This window comes from Peromyscus maniculatus, chromosome 4 (assembly GCF_049852395.1).
Source record: "Peromyscus maniculatus bairdii isolate BWxNUB_F1_BW_parent chromosome 4, HU_Pman_BW_mat_3.1, whole genome shotgun sequence".
Lineage (NCBI taxonomy): Eukaryota > Metazoa > Chordata > Mammalia > Rodentia > Cricetidae > Peromyscus > Peromyscus maniculatus.
The window spans coordinates 105,936,128-105,963,927 of NC_134855.1; the positions used below are offsets into that span (position 1 = coordinate 105,936,128).

The following is a 27,800-nucleotide window of genomic DNA, read 5'->3' on the forward strand; positions in this document are numbered from 1 at the left end:
TTCGATGAACAAAATATCTACAGAAGTTGCCAAATGCAAAACCCATCCATGGCTGAGAGCCGCTCCTCCACTGGGGTAACCCAAGAGTTGTAAGAAGAAACAAACCCTTTCATCCCCGAGTTGGTTTTGGTGATGGCCTTTAATGCAGGAATAGAAGAAGCCCCTCTAATGAAGACAGCAGGAAGACATTATACATGTTTAGTGTTATTCGTTAGAGAGAGGTGTAATTCACCATCATGTCTCATGGTTGTTCTTCAAAAACTTTTAAATGATAGATTCAGCTTCTTCTATCTTTGTAAGACTATTCTAGTCAAGTATTTCATCTTGTGTGATTCCTAATAACACACAATGTTCTATAAATTGCTCTATTTCTTCTGAATTAGGGGATTTTCATGAGTGATGCCCATGGTTTCCCATTTTGCCTTTGGGTTTCTGTGGGGCTATGTAGCTTTCTGCTACTTCATAACTGATTTTTTTTTTCTTTAAGCACATGAGGGCACACCCTACTTCAGGGCCCGAGTGACTATAATTTCTTTTATTTATTCTTCTCTCATATACTATATCCTGACCTCAGTTTCCCCAGCTTCTTCCTCTCCCATTACCTCCCCCTTCCTCCCTATCTCCCATTCACTCCTGCTCTGTTTCTCTTCAGAAAAGGGCAGGCCTTCCATGGATATCAACCAAATATGGCATATCAAGTTGCAGTAAGACTAGACACTTCCGATCATATTAAGACTGGATGAGGGAACCCAGTAGGAGAAAAAGAGTCCCAAAAGTAGTCAAAGAGTCAGAGACAGCCCCTGCTCCCACTGTTAGGTGTCCCGCAAGAGGACCAAAATACACACGGCTCCCTGATTGTCTGTTCAGTCTCTGAGCACCTATGAGCCTAAGTTGGTTGATTCTGTGGGTTGTCTTGTGGTGTTCTTTACCCCTCTGGTTCCTACAATCCTTCCTCCCCCTCTTCCTTAGGATTCCCAGAGCTCCACCTAAGGTTTGACTGTGGGTCTCTGCATCTGTTTCCATCAGTGGCTGGATGAAGCCTCTCTGAGGACAGTTATGCCAGGCTCCTATCTATGAGTATAATGGGATGCTATTAGGGATCATTGCATTGACTTTTCATTTCCCCTTTTCATTTCTGATTTTGTTAATTTGGATTTTCTCTCTCTGCCTTTTGGTTAGTTTGGGTAAGGTTTTTGTCTATCTTGTTGATTTTCTCTAAGAACCAACTCTGTTTCATTGATTCTTTGTATTGTTCTCTTTGTTTCTGTTTTATTGGGTTCAGCCTCAGTTTGTTTCCTGCCATTTACTCCTCTTAGGTGTGTGTGCTTCTTTTTGTTCTAGAGCTTTAAGGTGCACTGTTAAGTTGCTAGTATGAGATCTTTCTAATTTCTTTATGAAGGCACTTAGTGCTATGAACTTTCCTCCCAGCTCCACTTTCCTGTGTCCCATAAGTTTGAGGAGTACCTTCATTTTCATTGACTTCTAGGAAGTGTTGAATTTCCTTCTTCTTTCTTCCTTAATTTCTTTCTTATTTCTTCCTTGACATGGTGATCATTCAGTCGCGAGTTGTTCAGTTTCCATAAGTTTATATGTTTCTGTTGTTAATATCCAGCTTTAATCTGTGGTGGACTGATGGCATGCAGGGAGTTATTTTAATTTTCTTGCATCTGTTGAGACTTGCTTTGTGACTGAGTATGTGGTCAGTTTTGGAGAAGGTTCCATAAGGTGCTGAGAAGAAGGTATTCTTTTGTGTTTGGGTGAAATGTCTGTAGATATCTGTTAGGTCCATTTGAGTCAGAACGTGTTAGTTACATTATTTCTGTGTTTAGATTTTGTCTGGATGATCTGTCCATCGTGAGAATGGAGTGGTGAAATATTCCACTATTAATGTGTGGAGTTCAACGTGTAATTTAAGCTTTAGTAACTTTTCATTGACAAACGTGGGCACCCTTTCATTTGGGGCATAGATGTTCAGAACTGAAATGTCATCTAGGGGGATTTTTCCTTTGATGAGTATGAAATGTCCTTCCCCATCTCTTTTGGTTAATTTTGGTTGGAAGTCCATTTTGTTAGATATTAGAATAGCTACAGCAGCTATTGGGTCTGTTTGCTTGGAAAATCCTTTTCCAACCCTTTACTCTTAGGTAATGTCTATCTTTGATGGTGATATCTGTTTCAGTAGGGTATCTCCACTATGGTTTTTGGCAGCCTGCCTGACCTCTGGGGTTTGGGGTGCCACTGTTGTCTCTGTGGTTCTGAGAGCTGGTGTCGTCTCTGGTAGGTCAGTGGCTTTCTGCTGGAGTTGTGGGCTGGGATCTTCATATCCGATCTTAATAACTGGTATCTCTATTTTCATGTTCTTAAGCTCATTAGAATTTTGTTAATTATGTTGATTATATCAAATAACAAATGTGGTTTTCATTTATTTATCTTGATTGCTTTTCTATTGTTACTTTTACTTTTGTCTTTTTATATCCTACATTTATTTTTTGTCAGGTTGCTTTGGATTTGTTTTACTCTTTTTTTTTAAAGATTATTGAGCTGAAAGTTTACATTAAACTTTTCTTCTTTAAGCTAAAAATTTGATGTGAATTTGCCTATGAGAACTGCTTTCTCTACATCCCATAAGTATTTGCATATTTTATTTTAATTTCCTTCCCTTCCCTTGAGATTTATTTCTTCATTTATAAATTATTAAGAAGGGTACAGTTTAGTCTCCAAGTGTCAAAAGGTTGTCTCTGTTTCTCTTGTTATTATTGGTTACTTGGCCAGCTTTATGAAAATTATAGGACATACAGTGTTTTAATATCAGGAAAATCAGACCAGAGCAAAGAAAACATCTGGAAATAGAGATAAGTATACCACAATATGAGAAATGATGTAGCCAGTGGTGGTGGTGCTCACTTTTAGACCCAGCATTCAGGAGGCAGAGGCAGAGGCAGGCGGATCTCTGTGAGTTCGAGGCCAGCCTGGGCTATAAAGTGAGTTCTAGGAAAGGCACCAAAGCTACACAGAGAAACCCTGTCTCAAAAAACAAACAAACGAAAAAACAACAAGAAGAAGCTGAAATCTCAGTAGTGAGGGCCTGAGATGGTAGATCCCGAGAGCTCACTTGTTACCCCACCTAGAATAAGCGGGTTCTCACTGAACCAGAAGAGACCCTCTGCCCCAAGGCAGTAAGATCAAGATTGATAGAGGACACCCATCATCTTCTCTGGCCTCCACACTTGTGCATATGCATGCCTGTACATTCAAGTGCAACACACATACACACTCTACAACATATAGAAACATATAGATAGATAGATAGATAGATAGATAGATAGATAGATAGATAGATAGATAGATAGATAGGTATGAGAGAGAGAGTACATATGTAATACAAAGCCCAGACAGAACTAAAAAGATGTGTATTATTTACACTTCAGTTGTTAAAACTGTTCTTATGATCCAGGATATGGTTTGTCTTTCTGATTCATTCATATACCTTTAAAAAAACAATGCTACTGTGGCATAGAACGTTATATCAGTAAGATCTAATTGGTTAACAAAAAGTGTTTAGTTCTGTGTTCTTACTGATCCTCTGTCCATCAACAGTCTCTTGGCTGACTCAAATTCTTATCTCTCAAATTCTCGTCGCTGAAAGTCTAATGTTGACACCTCCGGTCACACTGTGGATCTGTCCTCTTGCCCCTTTGGTCTTGTCTGAAGAATTTGTCTTGAATGCCTGTTATTTATATCCCTCATATTCAGCAGCATATCTATCTGCAGCTTCTTCATTTCTCCTTATTATTATGTGATTTCCTCTTTACTCCCGGGTATTTTCTTTGCCCTCGCATCTATTTGACTGGTGTTGACACAACCACTGAAGGATTCTTTGGATTTCTTTTTGCATGGATTATCTCATTCCATCGCCATGGGTTTAGCTTACCTCTATCATATCTGAATTGATTTATACACAAATTAGATTCTTAATTTTGAGGGATCTGGAGAGATGGCTTGGTGTTAAGCACATATACTTTTCTTGCAGAGAACCCTAGCCCAGTTTCCAGCACCTACATCAGATAGCTCACAACCACCTCTAACTTCAGCTCCTCTGGTGGCCAGCTCAGGCACTGCACTTGTGAGCAACACACACACACACACACACACACACACACACACACACACACACACACTTTAATTATTTTTAAACTTTAAAAAACCATTTTGAAAATCCCTAACTTGATTGATGTGTTTAGATGACTTCCCTTTACTGATGTTTATGTCCATATGTCACTATTGATGTTTATGTCCACCACTTTATTTTGTTTTTATCCACTATTTGTTCCTTTGTTTTCCCTTACATGCTATGCTAATCTGCTATGGTCATTCCGTTCAGAGTGTCTGCTTATCTGCCACTCACTGGCCTGTCCAGTTTCTGCATTCACCTCTGTGCCCCAGTTCCATGTCCATAGTCCTCTTGGTGCTTAGCAACGTCTGTTCAAATAGACACATCTCTGGCTGAGCTCAGAAGTTCACAAACAGTTTCATGGGTCTATTTCCCCAAGACCACCCTCTCTATGACCTTCCTGGAGCTGTCTGGTCCCCTGGGGCTCCCCTCCCAGCTACAAAGCAGTGGCTTAGCTAGGCTGCTCCTGTGCACCTGCCTTGAGGGACCAGCAGCACGAAGACTGAAGGAGGGAAGATTCAGCTCCCCATCAGCTCAGCCTTATGTGCTTTGAACGCTGGCCTCACGGCTGCCACCATTCATTTTGCAGAGTTTTCCCAGTCTCAACTCCACTGTCTTAGCTTCTACTCTGTTGCTGTGACAGAACACTTGGACAACGGTGATTAAAGAGAGGAAGGACTTATTCTGGCTTACCATTCAAGAGCACAGTCCACTCTGGCCAGGAAGTCAAGGCTGCAGAAGTCTGAAGCAGCAGGTCACATTACATCCACAATCGGGAAGCAGACAGCAATAAATGCATGTTGAGCTTGGCTCCCTTTCTCTACGTCCATAGTCCAGATGCCAGCCAGGGAATGGTGCCACCCACAGTGGACAGGTCCTTCCACATCACTTAGTGCAATTAAGATAATCCCCATAAGCATGACCAGAGACTTGTCTCCCAGGTGATTTCTAGATTCTGCAAAGTTAGCAATTAACATTAGCCATCCTGGTCATGTCACCCCAAACCAGAGCCCATAGGTTTTTAGAAAAAGTTATCTGATTTCTTTCATTAAGCTCTGAAGAATAAAGTTTTATGGTATGGTAAGCAAGGCCTCACAAACGTATATAATATGGTATCAGAAGATTGAAACAAAATCCGTAGTGATTTTGAAGGGTTTGTGGTAGAGCACACCATGGAGGTGACTTTAAAAGAACAAATTTATAAGCATTCCCTTAGGGATGAAGTTATGTCTTCGTGGGTTTGTTGAAAGCTGTTCATAGTAGGGTGTAGGTGGAAGTATTAAATGATCAAATATTTTTTATAAACCAAATGGCACGTGATACTTTTCACTCGTTTATTTAAAAATGTGACTGTGTGAGAGTACATTCTATCTCACTCTGCATTCGAAAGCATAGATTCCAAACTCAAGGCAGCAATGAACCTCCACAGACCACAGGGATGGAACAGCACCTGGATACAGTTCCTCCTTTCCGGCATCTTAAAAAGAGAATGAAATACCCAGGAGCCATCGGGTTCAAGACAGCACGGAAACTAAGCTGGTCGGCTGAAGTGGGCTCAGCAGTCAAGAGCACTTCTGTTCTTCCGAGGAGCTGAGTTCGGTTTCCAGGATCCACGTCAGATGACTTACAGCCTCCTGTAACTCTAGTTCTAAGGGATCTCACACCCTCTTCTGGTCTCTATGAGTACCCTCACACAATGTGGCACACACACACACACACACACACACACACACATAAAATAAATATTTAAAAAAAACAAAATTAAACTAAGTTTGTGTAGTAAGAGGGAAGTAACTGTTAAGGCCGATTCTATTACAGACAAAAAGGTCAGGGCGGTAGCATTTGGGAGGCAGAAACAGGTGCATTTATATAAATTTGAGGCCAGCCTGGTCTACATAGCGAGTTCCAGGCCAGCCAGGGCTACGATGTGAAACTCTTGTTTCAAATGGAAAAATAAATAAATAAACAAAAAAAAAAAAAACAACAAAAAGAGGGGCTAGAGAAATGGCTCAGTGGTTTGTAGCACTTACAGTGCAGGCATGAGGATCTGAGGTTAAGTCCCCATGTGAAAAGCCACGAGGGGGTGGACAGGTGGATCACTGGGGCCTGCTCACAGCCGCTAGCCTCGCTCTGGGTTCAGTGAGAAACTCCGTGTCAAGGGAATAGGGAGAGAGTGATACAGTGGGATACCCCTCAGCCTCTGTATGGGCATCAACAACACACACACACACACACACACACACACACACACACACACACACACGCGCGCGCACACGCGCACACACACACACACGCACGCACGCACACACGCACACGCACCAAGAGCAGGGGAGAATGAATAGAAATATGAAAGTATCTGTACTGTTAAGATCTGGTATTTAGAAGACGTCCTAGACTCCTGATTTGTTTTTTAGGCAGCAGAAGTTACAAGGTCAACAGTATGAATCACTGGAGACTGAGTCCTACCAGTCCCTTTGTGGAACTCTAGACAGAACCAAGCAGGAACTCTCCAGACCTCTTGGAGCTCATCCGAGCTCATTCATAGTCTCACAGCCAGAATGAAGAAGAGCTGAACATAAATGACTCTTCCAGCACCCAGAGTCCCTGAAGAGCTGGACACAAAAGGGGGGGCTGACCCTGGGTCCTTGATACCTCTACCTAGATGTGATTCTGGTCGCCACAGCGAACCAACACTCACTCCTATTTGCCAGGACAAGCAGGGAGGGCAGCCTCCGCAGAGTCTAAGCTATATTCGTGAAACGAGGTGAAACTTGAAAGCCAGTTCACAGAGTGTGAGCAGGAAGGCAACTTAAGAGCTTAAAGAAGGGAAGAGCAGACCCAGTCCCTAAGCTCCATGTTGAGTCTGGTGCAGTCGGCAGTGTGGAACTAATCCTGGGTTGTGTAGACAGATTCAGGCTTGCCAGGAGCTCTCTGTGATTCAGTGGACTTTTGAATTGGTGGGACTGGACGAGAGGCTGATGATCACAGATAAAGCTGGGACTTATGGTGAATACCTTGTCTTCTCTCCAGTTCTATTCTCTTCTCTATCCTATTACATCCCTGGGAAGCTGACCTACTTGGCTCAAGTGGATGCAATCTATCTTAGTTTCTTTCCTGTTGCTGTAACAAAATACCTCAAGTGGATACTGTACGCATTGCAGCTCAGATGGAAAGGGATCCTGGCAGTGAGGAGCCAAGGAATACCACAAAGTCACCGGAAGCGCAGCAGTGGCTTACAGCCATGCTCCGGGAAAGGTTTCTCCAAAGTAACAACTCCGTTCCAGCAGGGGAGGATTTCCCCAGCAAAGTTGCTACAGTTCTCAGATCCCCTGGAGTGTAACAGCTCTGCTCTGATAGTGGAAGGTTTCCTCAGTGAAAGTGTCTGCTCCACTCTTCTCCGCTCCCGCTGGCAGGAAAAGTTGTTACTTCTCTGCTGCACTGCACTTAGAGGAAAGAAGGTCTCACACAAACCTCATTCGAGAGATTCATTGGGAGGGAAGAATCCAGGAGGGCGGCTGCCTCTACCATGGTGGAAAAAGGCTGCTCCCAACTCAACAGGCACAGGGCTTATATAGGGCTTCTTAGGGGTGGAATTTTTCCAGGGTGAAGATTTCCAGGGTGAGAATTGGTGGGATTTCAATTACTGAGCTTGGACAAGCTCAGAGATTGGCTGGATTTTGTGCTCAGGGATTGGTTGGTTTTTGTATTGAGTTGGTCAGGGGCGGAGTGTGTTTCTTTGGCTCTGGTTTCAGGGCCAGCGTATGTTTCTTCGGCTGGCCCTTTTACCCTACAGATACTTTATGAAGAATAGCAGTTTCGTTGGCTCACAGCTGTGTTGTAGGTTGGAAGGTCTAAGAGCATGGCACAGCCGTCTGCTCAGCATTGGTGAGGGGCTTCTTGCTGCATCCTAGTACGGCCAAGCACATCGCAGGAAAAGGGTTCTAGTTCCATTCTCTCTTCCTATAAAAGCTGTCATGTCATTCTCATCCTCAGGACCCCATGTCACCCCCATTTCCTTTCAAAGGCTCCGCCTCCAAGTACCATTAACATTTGAATTTGAGGATTATGTCTCCAACAGGAGGACTCCTGGGAAACATGTTCAAATCATGGCAGAAGCCTGTCCTCTCAACTCTGTTGGGTTCAGATAACAGCGGGAGACCCCAGAGACAGAGTGCACTGTTAGAATTTCCTGGTTTCCTTCTTACCTCCCCGAGGGGAAGACACCTCCGCTGAGGTCCAGGACTCGTCTTCCAGTAGTCCCTTTTGCACTGCTCTTTCCGACTGTGACAGCTGCCCTTTGCATTCATCTTCCCACCTGACTCTTCTCACCAGACTTGCCAGCTGGAAGGAGCCCCACTGCCCCTGATGCTTTCCCTACAACTTGCCCACACATATCGTGTGTGTAATGCACATGCATACGCACATGTCTGTGCATCCGTGCAGGAAGATACGCTCACCCATTTGTGTGCATTGGGGGGGCAGAAGTCAACAGTCAGCATCTTCTTTGATTGGCCCCCTCCTTTCTTTTTGAGACAGGGTCTTTCACTGAACCTGGAGGTTATCACTTGGCCAGACTGGCTGGCCAGTGAACCCCCTGCCTCCAACTCCCAGCTCTGGGATTACAGGCATTCCCTACCAAACTCGGCTTTTATTTTTTTTTAAGTGGGTGGTGGGGATCCACGTTGAGCACCCTGCACGTGCAGGTAAGCACCCTGTCACCGAGCTGTGACCCCAACCTAAAACCATCTTCGCAAGAGTCATCATCTTTTAGAGATATGAAGGTGATGGGTGTTCGTGGACGAAGCGGTAGGGTTAGGCTTTGTGCCACAATGCCACAGAGGGGCTTGAGTGGGAGTCGAGATGAAATGGGGCTGAGGTCTGATAACTGCAGCTGGCTGTGGAGACACGAAGACCTCTGCACAGAACTCCCCCACTCTCTGTGTGAGTGGAGATTATGGGACGTTAAACGGCGAATGGATGAATAGCTAAGTGAAAAGCCACTCTGCCTCTGGAAAACTGGTTGGTTTTTGCTTGGCAGCTGCCTGTGACATCATTCAGGGTGCTCAGTTTCAGAAATGTAACAGAAAAAAAAAAAAAAACATGCCGAGGCAAGATGTAAATGAGGAGTGCTATTTTTGTGAAAGTTAATCAAATGCTGCTCAGTGGAAAATATCAAGGTGACATTGCTGAGCATTTTTCATGAATGAGGAGGGAAGCAAACCAGAGTTACACATGGGTTTCAAAAGCTGTTCTGTGTGGACTTCTAAGTCACCTTGGGTGGGGAGGATACAGGGAAGTTATGTATGAACCAAGAAGTCCACACAGAATAGGTTTTTATCTTGAATGGGAGTGATACAGAGGACTTCATTAAACTGTCTATTCTTTTAGAATTGCTTTCAAGGCTTATTGGAAATTTAAAAAGCATGGCCATTTTAATTAAAGCAAGCCTTTCTGGTTTTAGAAGGCATGTTGTGATGTTACCCCTGATTCCATACAGTCGCACTTTTCTAACGTTAGCTTCTTTCCTGTCTCTCACTCTTCAGTTCTGTCTGCTGTATGGAACGAAGCTGGTGTTCCAGGAGCGGGGCTGGTACTTAGAACACAAGTACCTGACTCCCACAGCCAGCATGCGGATCAGGGCTCAGGTAAGAGTCTCCAGTGCAGAAGAGGTGCTTTGTGCACCAGCCTTTGGCTCGTTGCTCTTTTAGGAAACAGTCCTGCTTGTGAGTCTCTGAACGTTGACCTTTGACCTCTAGGACTTTGTGTTCCATAGTCTCTTATGATTCTATTAAGTGACAAGGACTGACTCGCTGTGCATGAACTTCCTGACATTGAAAGTGGAGACAGGAAGGTGTGTTTTTTTTAACTTGGGGGCAGGAGTATTAACAATTTTTCTATTCCTTCCAAAGTATATTAACTCATTCTTCATATTCAGAATGTCCTGTGTATTTTTATGTCAGTAGCAACCACGGAAGTGAAGAGCTACTTAATGCCTGAACATAAGGTGGGGCCATTAACCCATCCTAAGGCACTGCTCTAAGGAGAGATAACACAGACAGCAGCAGCAACTGTGAAGCCTGTTCCTAGCCCATCTCCTCTGAGAAGCACAAAGAGGTAGAAGACTCAGTCTGAGCAGTATTCAAAGGGGCTTGTTGTAGTGACAGTCCCAATACGGACTTCTAAAAACACAAACAGTGTGGTTCACGTGCTCAGTGACACCCCACTGGAGAAAACTGATTATCCCTTTGCCTGCAGTTATCAATTGCAGACAGCTTCTTGGTTAGGATTGGGGCCACTTCCCCTTTCAGTGCTGGGACCCCGTCTGCCTTGAACCTGGATGGGTCTTGTGCATGAGAACACAGTCTCCATGAGCTCATGTGGGCATCAGTCCTGTTGTGTCTGAAGGATGACATTCCTTAGAGTTATCCATTACCTCTGACTCTTACCATCTTTCAACATCCTCTTCCACACAGATCTCTGGGCCTCAAGGGGAGTGGTTTGATAAAGGTATCCCACACAGGACTGTGTTCCAAGTCCCTCATTCTCTATACATTGTCATGCTGTGGGTTGTAGTCGGAAGTTTTTCTGTGTCCCACCTGGCCCATGGTCAGGACAAATCTCTTTCACCCGCCAGTCCTGCAGCCGCTCGGACCCAAGTAAACACACAGAGGCTTATATTATTTACAAACTGTATGGCCATTAGCTCAAGCTTATTACTGACTAGCTCTTACACTTAAATTAACCCATAATTCTTATTTATGTTTAGCCATGTGGCTTGGTACCTTTTCTCAGTTCTGGCTTCACATCCTGCTTTCTCTGTGTCTGGCTGGCAACTCCTGACTTAGCCCTTCCTCTTCCCAGAATTCTCATCTGTTTACCTCGCCTATACTTCCTGCCTGGCTACTGGCCAATCAGCGTTTTATTTATCAACCAATCAGAGCAACACATTCACAGCATACAGAATGACATCCCACAGCAGTGGGTCTCTGTTAATTCCCATCTACTACAAGAAGCAGTTTCTATGTCAGATCTCCTAAGGAAGGCAAAATGTTTCAGAGAGACCAAGGGAAACCAGAATAGGAGGATTAAGTAGAGAGGGAGATGGGAGAGCAGGGTAAATTTGGGGAACTTGGGAGGGACAACTAACACTAAGGCCATTTTAAATGTGATATGGAAACATACTACTGTAGAGACTTCCTAAAAATCTATACCTATAGGAAAGGAATCTAAATGGAATTGCCCTACAATGGGGAGGACCATGTCCCAACTGGATTTCTTATACCACCAACAAAAACCTTGTACCAGGAAAGGGTTACATCTTATTGAATTATTGGCCAATGGGGTCCCATGGAACCCCCAAACTTCACAGGCTATTGGCAAGGCTATAGGTTGTGCATCACAACCTGATGGTGGAGCCCTATTGCTAAAGACACCTATGTCATTCATTTTTATCTTATATGTATGAGTGTTTGCCTGAATAATATGTCTGTGCACCATGTAGTACAATGCCCTCAGTGACCATAAAATGGCATTGAATCCCTTGGGACTGGAGTTTCAGACAGTTATGAATCACCATGTGTGTGCTGGGAACTGAACACATTTCCTCTGGAAGAGAAGCCGGTGCCTTAACAGCCAAGCCATCTCTCCAGTGCCTCTGATATAGAAACTCTGAGGGCATGCTTGAACAGTAAGGGAAGCAATGACTAGATGGCAGCTGTCTTTGGTGAGGACATTTCACAAAGACAGTGCTCGCTTTGGAAATAAGAAAGAATACCAGATTTTTGTTGTGGTTGTTATTGTTTGTTTTTCAAGACAAGGATTCTATGTATAGCCATGGCTGTCCTGGAACATGCTCTGTAGACCAGGCTGGCCTCGAACTCAGAGATCGCCTGTCTCTGCCTCCAATGGGATTAAAGGTATGTGCCACCACCACCTGGCTAAGGAAACCACCTTTTAATTTAAACAATATTGCACAGAGAAGAGAGGCTAGAAATATAGTAAGAGCCAGAGGACCAGGACACTACTTATTAGTGATTTCTACATAGGACAGGACAGCTGCACCCATGAATGGTCACCTGAAATGATCAATAATGATCACCTGAAAGGGACCTGCGTAATGACAACAGTTGGCATGCCAATATGGATGGAAGTCCCTCAAGGCCCCATCCCTAGATGAAGAGGTACAGACAATCAATGGCTGCTATCTGAAGGAGAATTCATTTTCTCCAGGGACAAGCTCACGATTGGTTATCTAATCCCAAGCAATCACCTCTAAACGTATGTACATAGAAGCAACACTGAATTGACTCGGTAGATGTTTTACATATACTTGAGTGTGTGTGTGTGTGTGTGTGTGTGTGTGTGTGTGTGTGTGTGATGTATGTATGTAACAATAATAATTAAAAAAGAGGTCATGAACTTGAGAGAGAGTGGGGGGCTATGGGAGGAGTTAGAGTGGGGAGAGAGAGAGGTGTTGAATAATGTAAATACAGTATTCATGATATTCTCTGAAATTTTTTACTAAAAAATTATATAAAGAAATATTTGAATCTATGCCACCAGTAATGTGGAATTAGCAGAAAAGAAAAATACAGCAGAGGAAAGTTGAGTAAAGACCACCTTTTATGTAAGACATGAAAGTGCTTTTGTATTCTTGTAGTACAACATGGTTTCCACACTTGTCAACCGTGGGACCCTCACAGCATCCTGGGAGGTGAGCAGGAAGGAGCCAGCCACCTCAGAACTAGCTTTCTCTTGAAGGCCAAATGGGGTTGCTCAAAGGCCTCCTTGTCAGATTTCTAGGCTGCCAACTGGGAGCACGCAAGTGTTCTTAAAGGGGAGAGAACAGGGGAGCCGCCGTAGCTCCATCCTCTCCCACCTCCATCACACCCCTTTACAGGAACCTCGTCATCCATGAAATCAGGAGCTTTTCCTCACCAGTAGGTTTGGGGTCTTCAGTCAACTGAAGATGGATACCCAGAACCAGGAGGGGTCTGAGAAATACACGAGATGGACTGGGGTTCTCTGTGTTCCTGAAAGTGGCCTAGGTGCTTCCCTCAGTATTTCAAGTTCCCTGACTCCACAGGTGTGATTCTCTTTTGGGCTAGCCTATCCCCTTCCCTGAGTGTTATCCCAGGTGTTACAATGTTTTTCTGAACAGGTCCCTTCTTTCTTTATCATGTGATCTCTGGCACATTTAGTCTCTATGCACCACATTGACTTTTATTTCTCTATACATTAAAATATTTTTGCTTTATAGCCTTTAGCTACCAATTCCAAGTTCTTAGGTCTTCAATATTTTATTTCCTACTATGTCAGCTCTATGTCTAGTTGTCTTCCGTTGTGTGCTGCTAAGTGTTTTTGAGTAATGATCTGTATGGTTTGTGTAAAGCTGATTGAAGTTACTAATAGGTTTTCTGTGCCTGCATGATAGGTTCCTCTGCCAACGCACGAAGCCATGCCAAGCTGAACTGAAAAAGTATGACAACAGGTTTATTTGAGCAAAGCAGCTCCCGGGTGGGTTCTCCAGTCCCAGAAATTGAGGCCAGAGAAGCCTCACGCTGAGCTAAAGCAGGGAGATTATATAGCCTGTAGGGGAGGGATGATGATGTGTCTGCCGAAAGCTGGGCTTGTGCCAAGTGTGGTCAAAAGCTGAAAGCCTAGGCAGGGACTTGGGCTGCTGGCGCAGCAGGGGAGGAAGGGGCAGTAGTCACCAGGAATGTGGAACCGGGCTTTTTGGTGCCTTTTCTTTGCTGGAGACTCTCTGAGAGGGCGGGACTTGGCGGCTTGGAGAGAGAGAGACAGGAATGGGGTTTTCCAGATGGTGCAGGGGTGAGCTGGAGGTTCCAACTGAACAGTTACTTCACCTTACAAGACACTCTGAAGAGACATTCAGGAGGAGGCCAGCCTTAAACAGAATGCCTTGCTTGAGGTTTCTTCAAAAGAGCCATAAAATTCAGGGAGGAATGACTTCACCTGCCTGTTCCCTAGCATGCAGTTTGTTGTGGCAAGGGTCTCCTGTTGAGATTTCTACCTAGCGTTGCCTCTGGTGTTTTCCTATCATGATCTCCTGCCTCCTCCTGAGCTACTGTCCCACTGCCAACATGAAAGTTCAGATCTGCTGGAAGTGATATATGGCTTCAGGGAAAATGCAATTTTCTTTTTTGTTTCTCCAGATTCCTTTTTTTTTTCTTCTTAAAATGGCTTTTATTGTTCCATCAAGTCATTGATGCTTTGAAGATGTTTCCCAGAATTTTCCCAAATATTTTGATAATGTTCAGCAGAAACATTGGTGTGAGAAAACAATCTATTCTCAGAAGCAGCTAGCCCATCTGGTGTCGTTCCTCACAATCCCGCAACCCTGTGAATGGCTCTTGTTTTGCCTCGCTCACTGATGAGGAACTGGGGTTCAGAGTGAAAAAGTAACCAGCCCAATGTCAGAGAAACCTGTACCTTCCCAAGCCCAAGCCTTTATGTAATGTGCTTGCTGGAAAATGGTACCAGCAAACACTCCTGAAGTCCATGCTTGGCTCCTAACCACATGTTGCTAAAAGGATCAAGAAGTCTTGGGAAAAGGCTAATTCTAGGGTTAGGACAAAAAGCTAAAATAATTGGGGCTGGAGAGATGGCTCAGTCATGAAAAGCATGTACCTGTGTGAGGAGGCTCCCAATGGTCTGTAACTCTGGTTCCAGAGGAATCTGATGCCCTCTTTAGGACACTGCTCTCAATGTGCAAGTGCCCACACACAGATACACTCACATACACATCATTAAAAATAAAACATTTAAAACCAAGCGTGTGCGGAAGATAAACCTGACAGATTTTACTGTGAGGAAGTGAGTAATATTACTCTTGCCAATAGCAAAGTGTGTTCCTAGCATGTGCCGCTGATACCGTATGCCGAGAAAGCACTTCTTTCTTCCCTGAAACCCATAATGCTAATCATGAGAAAACAAACATCAGGCAAAGCCAAAGTGAAGGGTCATCTATACAATGTGACCAAAGTGACCTGAAATGGGGAGTGAATCAGACAGAGGGAAGGATGGAAATCCTCTCAGAGACCAATCAGACATGAGGACTGCCCGCCATGTGTAAATGAGCAGAAAAGGACTTCAGTAGAAGAAATAGTGAGACTGAACGGCAGCTGTAGTTTAGTTAATAGCCATGCTCAAATGTTGCTTTTTAATTTTTACAGTGGGCTAGAGCTATGTAAACCATTAGCATTAGGTGAACCATGTAAAGGGCATGAGAGAACTCTCTGGATCATCTTTGCCACTTTTCTAGAAATATAAAAGCAGTCCAAAGTAGAAAGTTTACCAAGGCATGGGTCGGAGCAATGAGCCTGGAAGCATTCTAGCCCCTGAAGCCTCCCAGGATACCCAGGAGTTACAATGAAGCCGTGGTCTATTGGTAACTAGAAATGCATGTATTTGTACTAAAAGAAAGTTTTGTTCATTCTCACAAAGACTTCAAGGTAGGTGAGGCTGATAGAATCCCCATTAAATAAGCGAGTAAAAGTAACAAACCGAAAAGTTAAAAACCCATCCAAGAGTCTAGCTCAGCACACAGGGCTAGGGAAATGACTCAGTCAGTACCTGCCATGTAAGCAGGGGGACCTGAGAAAGATAGTCCATGACGTTGACCTCCATGTACATGTATGCACATTAAGTACTTATGGTTTGGTATAGGTAAAGTGCTTGCCATGCATACACTGAACCATCCTTGCATCTCCAAACTTCATTGATTAAAAATATAAAATTCTAATCTCAGCTTCCAACATCAGCACATGTGAATACACATGCATTTTTTAGTTTAGCGCTGAGTCTCTTAGTTCATGGCACCTTTCGAAGCAGACAAGTTGTGGATGGAATGGTCTCGTTTTTCCCTCTGACCTGGGCACGGCCACCCTGCTCTGTCAGTTCTACCAGCTCTGCAACTGTGACCTCCCTCGAGGACACACAAAGAAGAATCAAGCACAGGTGGCCCTGTGGTCAGATCAGACTGAGAAATCGACACCCAGGGGAGCTCTCCAGTTGGTGTGTGTTGAGAGAACCACAGCCTAGCTGTGGCCTTCCGATCAAAAGAGGGCCCTCTTCAATGTGGTGGAGTTAACGCTTAGCAAAGTGCTGAGTAGGGTTCTGTTTCCTGCTGAACTGGAAATACAGATGCCAATGAATTACAGGTAATGAAGGATTTGCCAGGCATCCAGGGAGGTTTGGGAAACCCAGGCCCAGCAAGAGAAGGGTTAAACCTCTCCCTCTCAGAGGGGAATCACCCATGAGAGTCACAGAGGTCAAACACCAAAAATTCATTCATGAAATGAGAAAAGAAACACCAGCCAGGACTATGTCCAAGAAATTTTGATACTCCTACCCCTCCATTCAAGCACATTTCACTAGTTTGCCCAAACGTCATTCTATTTTGAGTTGGGACACGTCTCTGCTGGAGCTGAGCCCACCTGAGTCTTTCTCCCATGACTCTTAGCCTGTTTTCTTCAGGGCAGTCACAGATGTGTCCAGCAGAGCCCAGCTCTTGCTTTGCTTCACTAGTAAGAGGAAGCAGAGCAGACCCAGCAGCCTCAGTCTGCCCCGCAGGAAGGGATGATTCATTTTCTCCCAGAGTGGATGAGAGCTGCCGGGAGTCTGCTGATGGTGTGTGATCTGGGCTCTTGGCTGTGGCTGCTCCTACTAGAATGACCCCTAAGGCTATAGTTTCAGTTTCAGCGCAGTCAATCAAATAGTTGAATTGCCGAGGAGGAAAAGCATTCAAGGCTGGTGACTGATGGGCCCTTGTACTAGTTCCCATGGCTTTATTCTTAGATATGACTTGGAGTAAGAATGTACAAAAATGTGGCCAACCCCAGGTCCATAAAGCAAAGATCCATGGGCTACTATTTGACTACAGGGGATGGGTAATATAGGGTAAAAGGGCCAGCCAAAGAAACACACCCTGGCCCTGAAACCAGAGCCAGTGAAAGAAACACACTTTGGCCCTGAATCCAGAGTTAAAGAAATACACTCTGCCCTGACCAACTCAGTACACAAAAACCACCCAATCCCTGAGCCGGAAAACCAACCACTCCTTGAACAGGAAACCAGCCAATCCCTGAGTATGAAATCCAGATAATCTCTGATCTTGTCCAAACTCGGGGATTGAAATCTGACCAATTCCCACCCTGAAAATCTCCACCCTGGAAAAACTCTGCTCCTAAGAAGCCCTATATAAGTCCTGTGCCTGTTCAGTTGGCTGCTGCCTTTTTCTACCCTGGCAGAGGTGGTCACACTCCTGGATTCTTCCCTTCTAATAAATCTCTTGAATGAGGTTTGGGTGAGAACATCTTTCACCGGAAGCGGAACGGAGCAGAGCAGAACTGTACCACTTTGGCTGGGGAAAGCTTCCCCTGTCTGAGCAGACTTGTTACATTCTTGGGACCTGAGCAGAACTGTAACAACTTCATTGGGGAAACCCTCCCCTGCTGGGTCAGAGTTGTTACATTGGGGACCTTTCCCTGGAGCAGAGCTGTAAGCTGTTGCTACGCTGCTTCCGGTGATTTAGTGGTACTCCTTGGCTCCTGACTGCCAGGACCCCTTTCCATCCGAGCTGCAATGCTTATAGGTAATGCTCATTTATTACATTTGTACTTTACATTGTTTTTATTTATTTATATGTGGTGCATTTATTCACTCAAATCATTCATTTATTGTTTTAGCTAAGCATAGACTATAAATGAAAATACTGTCCAGTGGCTAAAAGGTTTGGGGGGGGAGGACCCAACATAGAAAAGAATTAGGGGAAGAGCTGCAAGCAGGAAAGACAGCATTGGAACACCAGCCCTTCTCGTCAGGCTTACCTTCCAGGACAGTATGCTCCACACTCAAAGTCGCGACGCTCAGAAAGAGCACATAGAGCTTTCACTTGCTGCAGACGCCCCCTTGGCTGTTGTCCATGTTCCGAGGGATGATGTTGTTTTTCTGAAGAACACTTAGATTTCCCATCCGTTTCCCTCGGCCCAAGCTACCTGGATGAAGGCAGCTCAGCAGATGTTTGAATGGGAAGTTCCAATGCAGCGTGGGCTGAGGTTTCAAGCAGTGGATGTTAAAAACACCCACAGAAGTAGGAAACTGAGGCAGGGCTCCTTGGCCCTAAAGCCTTGGCTGCTGCCCACAACTCTCATTTTCTTTGTAAGAAGTATGAGAAAAGTTCCCTGCTTCCCACCAGCTTAAACTCATCTGATGTGGCTTCTGGCACGTGCTGACACATAGAAATGCTGCTGTGACATTCCCCCTCAAAAGGGAAAGGTAGTGAGACCTAGTCTGCTAGGGAAAGGAGACACAGGTCCTGCCTAGGGCCAAGGTCAAGGAGTAGGCAGTGATGTTGGGATGGCATTGCTTTGGAATGGTCTCACTAGACATGTAACTAGAAAGGCTTAAATTCTGGTTGTAATTGAAAGGATGACCAGAAAGGGGCTGAACTCACTGTCCCTTCTGTAGGACTGTTGGTGCCCCTCCAGGGGACAGCAGGAAACAACTAGAACATCCATCCTAGCCAACCATCTATTCCTAGGACCCAAGACCTTAAAGCAGAGCGATGGGAAGACCATTAGTGCCGCAGATCACTGCTAAGGTCAGGGGATCTCTCCTTCTCCCTTCCCCTCCTGACCCCTGTGTGCACCTCCGTGGCACAAAGCACAAGCTTGAAGTGATAAATGGAGTCATTCAGCTGAGGTTAAGAAAATACGAGTGGGGTATGGTTTCTTCAGTTTAACCAGTAGCAGGAGATCGTGAAGCCATACCCAACCGCCAGTCCTGATTTTCGCCTGGCAGCCACCTGGTCAGACATCATGCCCATAGTAGAGCTTTGTGTATATGGGAAGTGAACCAGGATCATTCTGTTTCTTTTGTTCAAGGGCAGAGTGTTATAACTGCAGCAGAGGCAAGTTGTTTTGCATTTCTCCAGCCTCTGGGTTCTGGCAGGGGCATCACCCCAAGCCCCTCGGGGCGATGCTTAATGTGCTGGGCAGTTGGGACACTCTTCTCCATCAGGGTTCACCCCCTCAACCCAGGATTCACAAATTTCTGATGGTTGAAATTTGTACCTAAGAATGACTGTGTTGTATCAAAAAGACCTTTCAGGAGATGGATCCAACCAGACCTCAGTCACAGCTATGGACAATAATTTTATTATGATTCCTGTAAAATGTAGTGGATTTCACTTCAAACAGAAGCAAGTAATCCCCACTGTATCCATTTTGATGTAAGTTTAACACACTTATCAAAGCAAATCTGTTTGTGGTTGCTTTTCATTTTCTGAAGGTAAGTCACCTGTTCCATTCAACTATTATTTTTAAGATTTATTCATTTATTTTTATGTATATGTATTGTGTGCCTGCATGGGTTTATGTGTGCCATGTTTATGCTATACCTAAGGAGACCAGCAGAGGGTGTTGGATCCTTCAGAACTGAAGTTATGGACAGTTGCTAGCTTCCAGATGTGGCTGCCGGGAACCAAACCCAGGTTCTCTGCAAAAACAATAAATGCTCTTAACCACTGAGCCATCTCTCCAGTGCTTATGCCCCTGGCCCTGCGCCTTCCCCTGTCCCCACCTGCTCTTTCATCTTAGAGGAAAAGCATTGCTGTGTGATGCTAACAGTTTCCCCTTCTCTGAGAGATGCAAAATTCTTGGGACTTAGTAACCAGGCAAGGAGTATGTAGGGCGACAGAAAAGGGACAAGACTGACCTGTACGAGCCAGTGCATCTGTGGGAAACTGGGGCTCTTGCACCCTCCTTTCCTGGACAGCTAGTTGCTTCTATCACAGCCACATCATAGGCTCACATCATAGCCATAGGTACCCATTCTGTTAAGCTAACGTATAAAAATGTCAGGTGTGAGCATAGCAGACTTTTTGGAAGTCTTTTGAGAAGCAAATATTCTATTTCTTAACCTGTGTGATAGGTAAGTGTGCTCATTCTGGGATAATTTAGCAAGTTGCTAAGCTTAGATCTCTTTGTAATGCATTATATGCCAACTAAAAAGCATTAAAAATCAAGAGAGGAGGCTTCTGGCTCATATATAAAATTCTCCTGTTAGAATCTAACTTGAAATTTATTCTGTGATTTCTTTTGTTTTCTTTCTTGATGAAATGTTTTTTTGGGGGTGGGGTGAGGGGAGAGAATTACAAGTTCATGTGTAGCTGTTAAGAATAATGCACAGCAGTTTTACAATTCTTTACTTAGTTTCCCTTTTGGTAACATTTTGTAAGGCTTTTAGAACATCTCATGTAGGAGTTGGATACAGTTGCCTTGACACAAAGAGGATGCAGTGTGCTTCCAGGGCCACAGGAATCCCTCTTGTGGATCTTGTACAGTCATACCCTCTTCCTTTTTCTCTCTCTTTAATCCCAGGTCACATGCACCATCTGCATAATAACCATTTCAGCGCTGGGTCACATAACACACACACTTTAAAATCAGCTTTCCCCTTCTACATAATTTTCTGGAGATACATCTAGGCTCTTTCATGTATCAAGAGCCTGCTTTATAATTACTGAGTAGTGTTTTTCACTATGGCTATACGTCAGTTTGAATAACCAGAAACTCACTGAAGGATATGTGAACTGCCTTTAGTTTTCAACAGTGAATACTAAAACCACTTTCAATGTCAGTGTACAGGATTTCGTGTGAATATAAATTCTGATTTCTCCAGAGTAAATGCCCAAGAACTCTTACTAGATCATATGGTGGACATGTGTTGACATGTTTGAGGACTTGCTGAACTTCCTTTCTAGAGTGGATGGGACATTTTTACACTCCCACAAATGTGTGTTAGTGAGCCAGGTGCTTTGTTTTCTTTGCTTGGGCGCAGCATTTGGTTGTGCCACCGTTTTCTATTTTTACCTGGGAGGTGTGCAGAGGTGGTTCCTTGTGTCTAGGCATGCTCATAAGCAGTCAGTGGAGCATTTTGTGTGGCTGCTTGATAATCTCCATCCATTAATCCTCATGTCTACATCCTGTCAGTGTTGACTTTGTTGCTAGTCGTCTTCCTTTAGCCTGACATTTTCCTGGTTCTGGGTGTGATGAGGGACTTTTGACTAAAACCTGAGTGTTGGAGGCTTTATATCGCAAAAGATGCCAGACCTGCTTACGCTTCTTTACCTGGCTCCCTACAGCACTGTGGGGGGAAAGTGTGGGGGGGGCGTATCTCACTTTATCACCATGTAATAGGGATAAAAATTCCAAGTTCTCTATTCAGTCTCTGCTGAGAGACATTCTTAATTGTCAACTCAACATAGCCTAGAGCGGTGGTTCTCAACCTTCCTAAGGCTGTGACCCTTAATACAGTTCCCATGTTATGGGGACTCCCAACCATAAAATTATTTTTGATGCTACTTCATAACTGTAATTCTGCTACTGTTATGAATTGTAATCTAAATATCTGATATGCAAGATATCTGATATGTGACCCATTTGACCCTCCCCCCAAAGGGGTTGTGACCTGCACTTTGAGAACTGCTGTTTTAGAATCACCTGAGAAGGTGGTCTCAACTGAAGGACACCCCAGATTAAGTTGACATGGGGAATGATCTCATTAATTGATGCAGGAGGGCCCATCCCACTGTGGATGGCACCATCCCCTGGATTGGTTAAGAAAACCAGCAAGAGCATCAGCGAGCCAGTGAGCCAACAAGCAGTATTCCTCCAGTTTCTGCTTCAAGCTCCTCCTTCCATTCCTGCCCTCACTTCCCGCAATGAAGGACTGTGACCTGCAAGTGTCATCTAAAAACCCTTTCCTGACTCTGGTTGCTTTAGTCAGAATGTTTAATCACAGCAACAGAGAGGAACCTCCAACAATATATAAGGGTGCTATCCTCTTGTTAGTTCTAGGGAGTATGCGGTGTTCATCTAGGCCTCACTGATTGCTCCCTGGAAGGGGGAGACAGCAATGCTTGATCATTGTCCATGTGGCCTTGCCACTTTCATGTTAATGCTAAGTTCTGACAGCACCCTATGTGGGAGAGGAAAGGGCCGCTCCACAGCCAGGAGATGGAAGGCCTAGCTCCCCATGAGATCTCACTACAAACCCGTTGGGATAGAAGACTGTCCATGTGGCCCATTGAGCTATTGGGAGTGTAGACACAGCCTTCTCTGTGCGGTTTAGATGAACCAGAACAATCATATGGCAAAACTCTGTGTGGTGAGGCGGCCTTAGTTCTTTGGCTAGAGACAGCAGGCTTTTGTTGGGATATTTGTCCACATCTGTTGGGATCCCTAGCTTCTTCAGCTACAATGTGGATGTGGGAGTCAGAAAGAAAACAGGAAATTACCACTTTCACCAAGAGTCCACAGTCCCCAGACGGTCTGTTTCTTTCTTCTCTCGGTTTGTTTTACTACACTATCTACAGTGTCTACTGTGCCTAGGGAGGAAGAGGGACTCTGTCTTCTCAGAATGAGCATTGGTGACTTTTGAGCAAAAGAAAAGTAGGGTCAGACAGGATGGGTTTGCTAGAGAAGCACAGTACCACTGAGTCACAGCTAGAGTCCAGTCAGGGGGCTTTCTAGAGAACTTGCTGAATTCCTCAGGCCCTAGGTCAGTTGGCTCTGTGAGTCCCATTTTACCCGAGCCATTTCTGGTGCCTTGGCCTCATGCTAAAGAGTCTTCCTATGCTCTGTCACCTTGTGACCTTATTGCCCTTCATCTGATCGAGAGGGTCCCGTCCAGTCATAGCTGGCCTGAGAGCCATACAGGCCAACCTCCAAGCAAGGGCGATTCCTCTGGAAAGGGCTGTCCTGTTATGGTAAAATGAAGAAAACAAAATGCATTGCATTTTTCATTTAAAAATTATATTGTGGGGCCAGCAAGCAGACTTGATGGGTTAAGGCACTTGCCACCAAGCCTGATGACCTGCATTCAGTCCCTTGGGGTCCACATGAAGGAAGGAGAAAACACACTACCAAACTACCAAAAATTATTCTCTGGCCTCCACATGTATGATATGGCATGTTAACACACACACACACACACACACACACACACACACACACACACACACACAAATACATAAATGTAAAAAAATTATTATGGTCTTCCTACTTTCTAGGTATCAAAAGGCACCCTAGTGATAGTAGATGCTATTTTATTTTTTATCTTTTACAAAAACGAGTTTGCCATCCCATACTGCTTCCCCTAAAATTGCTTTTGTCTTTCTTTTTCTTTTAACTTAAATTTTTTAATCAAAAATTAAAATTTTAAAAATGGGGCTGATTTTACATACACCTAAATGTGTGAATTTCTGTATGCTTTGGTGAGTTTTGGCAGAAGGCAGACTGTATAACATAGACTTCAATCCCACTGGAGAATGTGTCCATTGCCAGAGAAGCCTCTAGGAGCCACGTTTCCATCCCTGCCCGCCCCTGTGCCCTGCAGTTTGCACCGTGTGTCTATAACTCAGTCCACCTGCTGCAGGGCTCCGTAAGAATTGGAGGCCCACAGACTGCTTGGCATATGTCTGAGATTCATTAGTCCATCCCTCCGTTATTCCCTGGGTAGTGTTTCTTTACGTAGACTTCTCTGGCCTCTCCCTGCCTTGTCTCCCTCCCCAAGGCTTTTTGCTATTAAGATCCAGCTGTGTCATGGCCTCCAGCAACCGGCCTTCACCTCTAGCTGACCTCAGGCTTGAATGTTCACAGAGTATGCAAGTCTCATTGTCCCTGTGTATTACCAGACATGCTTCCTAATCGATACATTCTCTCACTGTGTTAATACTCATTTCTCAGACATCTGATGATACTGAGCATCCTTTCAAGTGTTTACTGGTCATTTATATGTCAATATTTATCTGATTTGGTCCTCCGCCCTCTTAAAAACTATATAATGCTATGTGGTAGGAAAAGGCTAGACACGATAAGCACAAAAACTTTTAATTTTCCCATCCTGTGGCCTAGTCACTTTCTCAATGTAAGCATCAGGCTTTAGGTTTGGTGGAATATAAGTTATTAGTTTTTAATTTCTTCCTTGTGCCTTTTCTGAAAACTTTTTGCCTAACTGAAGGCTGTAAAGATATGTACTTATGCTTTCCTTGGAAACTGAATGACATCTGCTTTTACAGTGATGTCTACTTCCTATCTCAAATTAACTTCTGAGTATAGGATGATGTAGAGGTAGGTTAATTTTCATAAAGTTATCCAAGGGTCTAATCACTACTTGTTAATAAACCTTCCATTTTCCATAGGAATGTTTTGGCTTTTATGGGGAGAATCAATTAAACATATAATAATGGGGTTGTTTGGGGGCTTCATATCCTACTCCTTTCATCGATTTTTCTATTATTTTTTACTAATTTTGTCTTTGTTGTTATAATCAATCTTATATTGACTGAATATTGCAAACCTCCAATATAGTGTATTCCTTTACAAAATTGTTTTGGCTATCCTATGTTTTTTAATTTCTCTATACATTTTAGAAGTGCCTGTAGGTCTCTTGCTTGTATTTACATTGACTCTAACTCAGTTTGGAAAGAACTGATGCTCCAACAATCCGTGAACATGGTGTGTCACTCCGTTCAGTCATTCGGCTCCGGGAGATCTTTTTAAATTAGTAATAGAATCCTTGAACATACTTCATTGCATTCAGCCTTGACTTGTATGTTCTTAAAGCTATTAAATGGTATATTTTCATTGTGCCTATCCCAATTACATGTCCTAGATGTAGTGTATACACAACTATTCTTTTCAATGTGCTTGCATACCTAAGCCTACTAAGTCCATATCCTACTTATAGCTCTTCTAAGTATTCAACTTTGGAGTATGCATTTATCATTATTATCAAGAAGGTATGTGTCCTGAAAGTTTTATCTTCATGGACACAAGCAATTTTAATAGCAACTTGCAAGGGCTACTGATTCTAGTTAGGATGGGAAAGAAGTTGGGAGAACTTTGCTTCCCTGTGAAGAAGATGCAGAATCTAGACAAGTAAAGCCGTACTGTGGAGCAGCACTACAACTAAGGAAGAATGATGAAGGAACGTCATAGAAAAATGAGGTCTTTGGAGAGAAACCAAAAGCGCTGGATGCTTCCAGCATGGGGCGAGCGGTTGTCTAGAAAGCAGACCGGCAGCAGTGTGGGCTTGTCAGGCGGGCGAGACGCCGAAGGATGAGCTAAAATAGCTAGAACCGGGGAACGAGAAGCACGGGAGCAGATACTGCTCCAGCAGCTCTGTGCTGTTGAATATCACACTGGCAAGGACGCAGGGCACAGGGAGGGTCTGAGGGGCTTGCAAATCCTATCGCATTCTAGTTGAGAGACTCAAGCATCCATAGATGTTGGTATCTGCAAGAAGGTATCCTGGTCTCAGAAACACTTCCTGAAGACACCCAAGGGATGGCTGTATTTACTTCTGGCAGTTTGTGAGGCTTCTGCCCTTGAAGAAATTTTCTTATGACTGACAATCACTCCTTCTTGGTTATGTACTTATCAGGCTAAACCATCAGTTGATTAAAATACCATATTCTTTGGTATTAAAAGGTGTGAAACTAATGCTGCAGCTCTATGATAACCACCTAATTGAATATTCTTTCTCGTTTTGTGTAAATGCCTTTGTCTGTTAAAAATGCTACCAAGCACAGCCCTGTGGTTGCTTTAATTCCTTTGCCAATACTTTCATATGGTTTCCTGTATTCGGAAGAGAAAGCGGTGTGCACTTGCCTTCTTTAGAAACTGGTCCTCTTATGAATCAGCAGCAGTGTGAATCAATGTCAGACGCTTTATTAAGTGGTTGAAGTTGATGCCCCTGTGTCAGCACTCTTAGGAACGGTGAGTAAGCATTCTCAGTAGGAGAAATGCCGGAGCAGAAAGAAATCATATTCATTGCTAACTGGAGACTCTAGAGGATTTGTGGTAATAATCATGGAAGGGTTAGGGATGTAGTTCAGGGGTGGAGTGCTTGCATGATGTATATGAGATCCTGGGTTCAAGCCTGTAGATCGCAAGTCATCGTCATTATCATCACCACCATTTTTCCGCCTTCATGTGTGTATGGCATGCATGTTTTTACATGTGTATGAGCACACGTGTGTGTGCTTGCATACGTGTATATGTGCATGAATGTGGAGGCCCAAGATTGATATCAAGAGTCATCCTTAATTGATCCTTTCCCACCTTATTCATTGAGGCAAGGTCTCTCAGTAAAACCCAGAGTTTGATGATACGGCTAGCCTTGCTAGCTAGCTTACTCTGAAGATTCCGTTTCTGCCCTCTAAGGCTGAAATTACCAATGGAACTCATGACCAACAGTCATTTACATGGCCCTGGGAATCTGAACTCCAGTCCTCAAACTTGGTCAGCGTGTACTTGAACCATTGAGCCATCCATCCCCTCAGCCCAGTAATAATGATGTTTTATATACTCAATCCATGCAAGAGTCATGTGACACTTCTTAGTGATAAGAAACATACTTGGTTTAGAATGGTAATGCTGAGGTTCAAAGTCTCCATTCTTTCACTAAAATGGGCATTTCTAGGAATTCTTAGCAAATAGTTAATAGTTGAATGCTGTGTTACTCAGTTGAAAAACATTGCAATAGGAAGACATTTTTTTTTTTTTTTTTTTTTTTGGTTTTTCAAGATAGGGTTTCTCTGTGTAGTTTTGGTGCCTGTCCTGGATCTCGTTCTGTAGACCAGTCTGGTCTCAAACTCACAAAGATCCACCTGATTCTGCCTGCCGAGTGCTGGGATTAAAGACATGTGCCGCCGCCACCCGGCTAGGAAGAACATTTTGAAGGGTCTGTCTGTCTGTCCTTGAACTCTCTACTCAGCTTGAATGAAGAGATTTTGCTGCTGTTGGGTGGGTTAGAAGGTGGCCTTTCAAATGTAACTTTCCCAATTACACAAAACATTGTCAGCTAGAATTTAAATGGATGCAGAGTATTCAGCTGGAATCCTGACCCATCCGACCCACAGAATTCTGTTTTGGGCTCCTGGATCTTAACTATAGAGGACACCATGAGATAGCATGTGTTCTTGAAACTGGGGGTTTGAGAAAGCGAAGGCCTGATGCTGCCATGAGCTATGGACCTGTAGTCAGTAAAGACAGAAGAAGAGCCCTGTCTCTGCATGGGTGGGTAAATGGGAGAGAGAACCTCAGAGTCAGGTGAATGGTTATGCTTTGCATGAGTATGTTGGACATATCAACCTTTGTGCTGACTACCAATGAGATGGTGGCTGAGAGGGCATGTTATCTGTGGAAGGGCTTACTCTCTAGCTACTCCATGAGATGGTGTTTGCCTTTACAAAGGCTAAGCAGCTTGAATTACTTTTCTCACATCTGTGACCTAATACCTGGCAGGAAGCAGTTTAAAGGAGGAAGGATTTAGACAGGCTCGCCCCTGGAGGGTACAGAGCCCATCATTGCAGGGAAGACCCAGCAGCAGGGGCTGCTCACATCTTAGTGGATGGGGAACTGGCGCTCAGCTGGCTTTCTCCTTTCTCCCATTTTTATTCAGGCAGGACCCCAGCCGATGAATGGCCTGCATTCAAAGTGGTTCTCCTGGCTGGCTCAGAGCAATCCTCTCCTTAAAAGCCATCAGAACTCTCCCGTCACACACACATACACAAAGTGAGTCTCATGAATGTTCTAGA

At 44.1% G+C, this 27,800-nt stretch overlaps 1 protein-coding gene across 1 annotated transcript in view; it reads left to right on the forward strand.

Annotated features, from left to right (window-relative positions):
* Positions 1-27,800, forward strand: part of Acoxl (acyl-CoA oxidase like) — a 300,810-nt gene that overhangs the window by 267,157 nt on the left and 5,853 nt on the right. The window contains exon 18 of the mRNA XM_042276199.2: positions 9,715-9,816. Coding sequence (XP_042132133.2) covers positions 9,715-9,816 — 102 coding nt within the window. The remainder of the gene's footprint in view (positions 1-9,714; positions 9,817-27,800) is intronic.